The 5,069-nt window shown below is 32.3% G+C and overlaps 2 protein-coding genes across 4 annotated transcripts in view; both read right to left on the bottom strand.

Moving 5' to 3' along the window:
- The window catches only part of LOC108691772 (succinate dehydrogenase [ubiquinone] flavoprotein subunit, mitochondrial-like), a 10,825-nt gene extending 9,879 nt beyond the window's left edge, over nt 1–946 (bottom strand). The window contains exons 1-3 of the mRNA XM_018199673.1: nt 932–946; nt 724–828; nt 66–372 (exon numbers count right to left, since the gene is read on the bottom strand). Coding sequence (XP_018055162.1) covers nt 66–372; nt 724–828; nt 932–946 — 427 coding nt within the window. The remainder of the gene's footprint in view (nt 1–65; nt 373–723; nt 829–931) is intronic.
- A 1,533-nt stretch (nt 947–2,479) lies between these two features.
- Nucleotides 2,480–5,069, bottom strand: part of LOC108691782 — a 13,912-nt gene continuing 11,322 nt past the window's right edge. For all 3 annotated transcript variants that reach the window (XM_018199684.1, XM_018199685.1, XM_018199686.1), the window contains 2 exons: nt 3,751–4,650; nt 2,480–3,375 (listed from right to left, as the gene is read on the bottom strand). In XM_018199684.1, coding sequence (XP_018055173.1) covers nt 3,171–3,375; nt 3,751–4,650 — 1,105 coding nt within the window. In that variant the 3' untranslated portion in view covers nt 2,480–3,170. The remainder of the gene's footprint in view (nt 3,376–3,750; nt 4,651–5,069) is intronic.

Here is a 5,069-nt window from a genome sequence, read left to right as displayed (position 1 = left end):
TATATATATATATATTGCATATAACTTTTCTCAAAATAATTATATTTGTGATTCATTGAATTTACCATAATTTTCGAGTTCGAAGACCGCTCGAGGCGCTTCCCTCGTGAGTAAATGTATAGCATCCTGATCTCCTAGCCAATCGGATCCCTTCACAGTATCATACATATGATACAGCCAATTATCTTTTTGGTCGATGATAGCAGCATTTATGCCACCCTGGGCAGCCACGGTATGTGACCTAATCGGAAAGAGTTTTGATACTACTGCTACACGATATCCTTTTTTACCAAGTCCAAAAGCCGCCCTCAATCCAGCGCCTCCTGCTCCTACTATTACTACATCATAGCAGTGATCTATCACAGGATAATTCTGTAAATTAGGAACGTGAATAATATTGAGCAATTAAAGTAAATATACTAATTAAAGAATTTAGAATAGCCTGTTATCCAAATGCGCTAAAAGATCAAATATATTAAGAAAATATTTCATTTATAATAAAAAAAGAGATACAGGATTAATACATTTGTTTTTAAAAATAAATTTGCGTATTTCAGGAAAATGTAAATAGAATAGATAATGTGACTTATAAATTATAAAAATAATTTACGTAATGATATATAGAAAAAGAGAGTAAAAGTTTATTTTTCGTTTTAATTTTTTGTAAAATGTTTAATTATCTATAAAGATTTTTATTAAATAATTTTAATAAAATCTACTTACATTATCGCTTTCTTCTACGCCGCACTTTGCTTTTTCCCCTGGACTAACATTTACGTGAAAGTTTTGCGAATTTATAATTGTTGCACGAGATTGTCTCACGAATTTCTAGAAAAAAAATTACTATTGACTTCAAATTAATCAATAACATACAATTAGTATCAGTATAAAATCTTACTAATATTCCGCTCGTTTGTATTAGTCGACTGACCGATCGATGTAGCATCTTTGTAAATATTTATTAGGTTCGAATGCTCTTTAACAGCTGTCATAATTAATAAAGCTCTTTCAGCTTCATTTGTCAGATAATAAAACAAATGAAAAAAATTTAAATATTTTTACCGTACAAATTCATCATACGCATGTAATTATTTTTATAAATAATTTTCTGGCGTAAAGGAAGGCTTTAAGGAAAGATAAAAAGGATTGCAGTTAAGGATTGCAGTTCAAAGTTTCCTTTAAAAAAACTCGTGGAACTGGATTTATTGAATTTGTATAAGTTGCAATTTATTGCACTTGTAAAAATACAGTTTAGAGCGTACATAATTTATGTCTATCGCATATAATTAATTCAAAATGTATCTAAGTTAGACGTCAAATCGGTTTTGTCAAACGCTTATCGCATTGTTACTCTTTGGTATACGTTACGAACACCAAAGAGCTAACGTACTTGACGAATCATTCTTGTTAGAATCATTACAGTAATCTTTAATTAGCACGGTTTGTAAAATTTTATTAATCTATTTTTTCAATCTATTTTATTCAGAACATTGAAAAAATAGTTCCTTATTTCTTTTCAATATTTAAAAAAATAGAATGTATGATGAAATTTATAAAAAGTGATAGATCGACAATTCTTGAATTTAAAATCCTTTGCCAGTGAAAATTCAAGGATTTCTATTTTTATTTTGTTTATCTTAAGACACGTTTACCAAGTTCTGTATATTTTCTTTTACTATAGATTCAAAATAAATTCTTTACATTTTCTTTACATTCTATATATTAATTCGTATTTTGAACATATTTGTAATAAATAATCTTTTCTTATCGCATTAAAGAATAAATATGAAAGGCCATTACTTCGTAAAATATTTATGTGTGCGTTTCTATAATAGCACATATTTAATTTACATATAATTAATCTCCTTCCTTGCAAAACACGATTAAGTTTGCCTTTGTTAAGATTGATGATTTACCTCCTACACGTATTGCCATATCGACATTTTGCATTTCATTATTCGTTAGCGACACATATTCATTGAGCGAGCATTAATGCTTATATCGCACGACTCATCTAATCACTAGTGATTTTCTAATCTTATTTTATGTTCAACCTTGTTACATGATATTAGACATAAGAATCTTGTGAAGATTAGGCGAATTAAGTAAGTTGGTAGAAATCTTTTGGCGAAAATAAAAATTGAAGCGTAAGTCGAATGTAAGAAAGTAATAAAAGCGTAAAACGAAACTTTTAAGAGGAAAATTGAAATGTAAAACGCTTCTTTCATATTTCGTTGCCTTAATTTTTTTTTTGTTACTCTCCCCTTACATTTGACTTACATTTATATGCATTTATTTTCACCCGAATATGTTTTCGCAGAATTAAATATTTAAAATTAAAAATTGAGGAGTATCTTAATATCTAAGTCACTTAGAGAAGTATGTAAATAAAATGTCGAATATAAAACAAAAAGAAATTTACTTTAATATATTTTAATTCCAAATAACAATCTGTGTTTTTTAATTCGTGATTCGCCTCTCACTAGAGCTAAAATGGATTAAACTAAATATATAGTAATTTAAAAAATCATATTCACACTTTTATGAGATATATTAATATTGATTCTCCTATTTTTAACAGGAAATATACTTGCACGATTCTTTCCACTTGTATAAAAAGCTTATCAAAAAGTCGCACTCGTGAATTTATATAAAAGAGATAAACTTGGCGATCGCTCGGCGACTCTCGGTATATGTATGTATATATCATTTGTGACAAAAACGTTTATCAAATATATCACTAGACTATCCAAACATAGCGAATAAATCAACGCATTGTTTACAAAGCGAGCTAAAGTAAATTAAAAAAAATTCTTCTCCGGGTGAGATATAAAAATGCTGTTTCGTAAAAGTTACTCTCGAAATTCTAAAATTTATAAAAGCCATTTGAATTGTGTAGTGCTCTATATATTATCGTGATAAGGCAGTATAATACATCGCCATATCAGAGAATATTTTTAAAATGGACTCGATCTTGCAAAATATTTTTGAAATTCTAAATTCTAGCGTATCTTCTCTTCAGAAAATATATTCTCGAGAAAATCTTTTTTAAAATAAAAAAATTAGAATGCACACTTTCATCCAGAGAATATCTATCTGGTCATATTTTTTTCTTCAGTTCGAATATCAAAATACAATATGATAGCAACGACTCTCGAAAAACAATGTTTTCACAACGCAAGCCTTTTAACGCCACACTCGCAGCAAAACTTGGCGGTTTCTGGAAATCGTTGACCACATTCGTGACAGAACTTGGACATCTTGCACTTGGTCATCGTTTGAGTCGGTGATGTCCCGTTTTTGGGCACGTCCTCGTCGAGACGGTCGATCACGTCGTTGGCGCTGCGTCCATGATGCGAATATTTGCGATTTAAACTGGAGGGTACAAATCAAATTGAGTTTGAAGCAAGAACGCGAATATAAATGATTGATGATAATGATTAAAACTTATAATTATCAAAAAAACAAATGGCAGAATTTTTGGACTTGTAGAAATCTTCATATTTCATTAAATGAAATTTTCTCCATTAATATAAGATTAATTTCAGATAAAAATTAATAAAAATATTACTTAATAAATTTAGAAATAATAAATTTAATTTTCGTAAAAAAGAGTACTAAAATTTTTTTACAATAATTGTATTACTGTAATTCTAAGATTTATCTTTTATTTAATTGATAATTGATTAATCAATAAAGGCGAACGTGATGAAGTATATAAACAGTCACTTTAAAGTAGTTTTTACCAACCTGCTATAAGCGGAGTCATTGCTGAGCTTGCTGTGATCTTGCGGCTTGTAGTTGTCGGGAGAAGATAGTTCCTCGTCGCTGATCAGGCTGCCATTTCGTTGTCTGTCACCGCCAGGGCTGGACAGGTCGAAGGATTCATTATTGAGGAAGGATCTTAATCCGGGAAACGCATCCTCCTCGAAGGATGTCATCAATTCGTCAAACATCGAGCTCGATCGCTTGACATCCAGCTCCGAGGAGGAGATGATCGAATTGAGACTGAGGTTACTGCCAGTCAGGGACGAGTAATTATTGTTTCTTTGATTGAGACTCTGATCAGACGATCTCTGACTCTCAACGTTCTTGGAACCCTTTCTTATATTGTCTAAGGTCTTTCTGTCGGAGCCCGAATTGATTCTGGACGCAGACGAGGCTCGGATCGAGTTGGACCGATTGATTAATGATCCTGTATTCCTCAGCGTGTCTTTGTCAAAGATTTTACGCGGCCTATCCGCGCTGACGACGCTGCGACGCTCGTCGACGCCCAGTGCCTTCGATTTATCGATAATAACTCGTCTGCCCAATTCCCTAACAGGTTTTGAGGTCGCGGAATCTGTCGCATCTTTGCCCGTAAGATTGGGCTTCAGGAAGATCTCGCGCGAAATAGAATTGGTTTCGGTGGAGTCACTTGAAAAATTGGATAAAAGGTCATCAAATTCAGTAGGTGGCGCTATAAGGGACGATCTCTTGTCGGTAGGAGGATATTTTACAAAGGCGGAGGAGTGCGAGAGAGGATAAAGGGTATCACGAGTTTGCTGGACTTTGAGACTCCCCGTCATAGATTGATCACTCGTGTCCGACAGTAGGTCATTCATCTGCTGCTCGGCCAGCAGAAAGGGATCGTAGTCCTTGCAAATGCCGCTGAAATTAGAATTTGTTTAGTACAACCTTTGATTCTACTTCATTGCTAGAAACTTTCTTGCATAAAACGATGAATATGAACATAGTGAACAAACATAGTGCGCGTAATATATAATAGGTGATGACAGAGTATGTTTTGTCTATAAGTTTTCTATTGCAGATGAGTTATACGTGTGCCAATCGATCGATTCTTCAGACAAACGCATGCATGCAAGCTCGAACGCGCATAGTGCAACATTATCTATATTTGCTAGACATAAATAATTCTTTGAGAAATTTAGAATCAATTTCTTTTGAGTTATCAATTTCTCTTTAATAAAACGATTGCGAATCGCGGGAAATAAAAAGTAAAATAAATAGAACATTCTTATTTTAATGTAAAATCGATTTCATTATGTAATAAAATTTTAATTCAGGAG

This window comes from Atta colombica, unplaced genomic scaffold (genome assembly GCF_001594045.1).
Source record: "Atta colombica isolate Treedump-2 unplaced genomic scaffold, Acol1.0 scaffold52, whole genome shotgun sequence".
NCBI lineage: Eukaryota > Metazoa > Arthropoda > Insecta > Hymenoptera > Formicidae > Atta > Atta colombica.
Note: the sequence above shows the minus strand (reverse complement) of the source record. Positions and strands in the feature narration are given on the sequence as shown.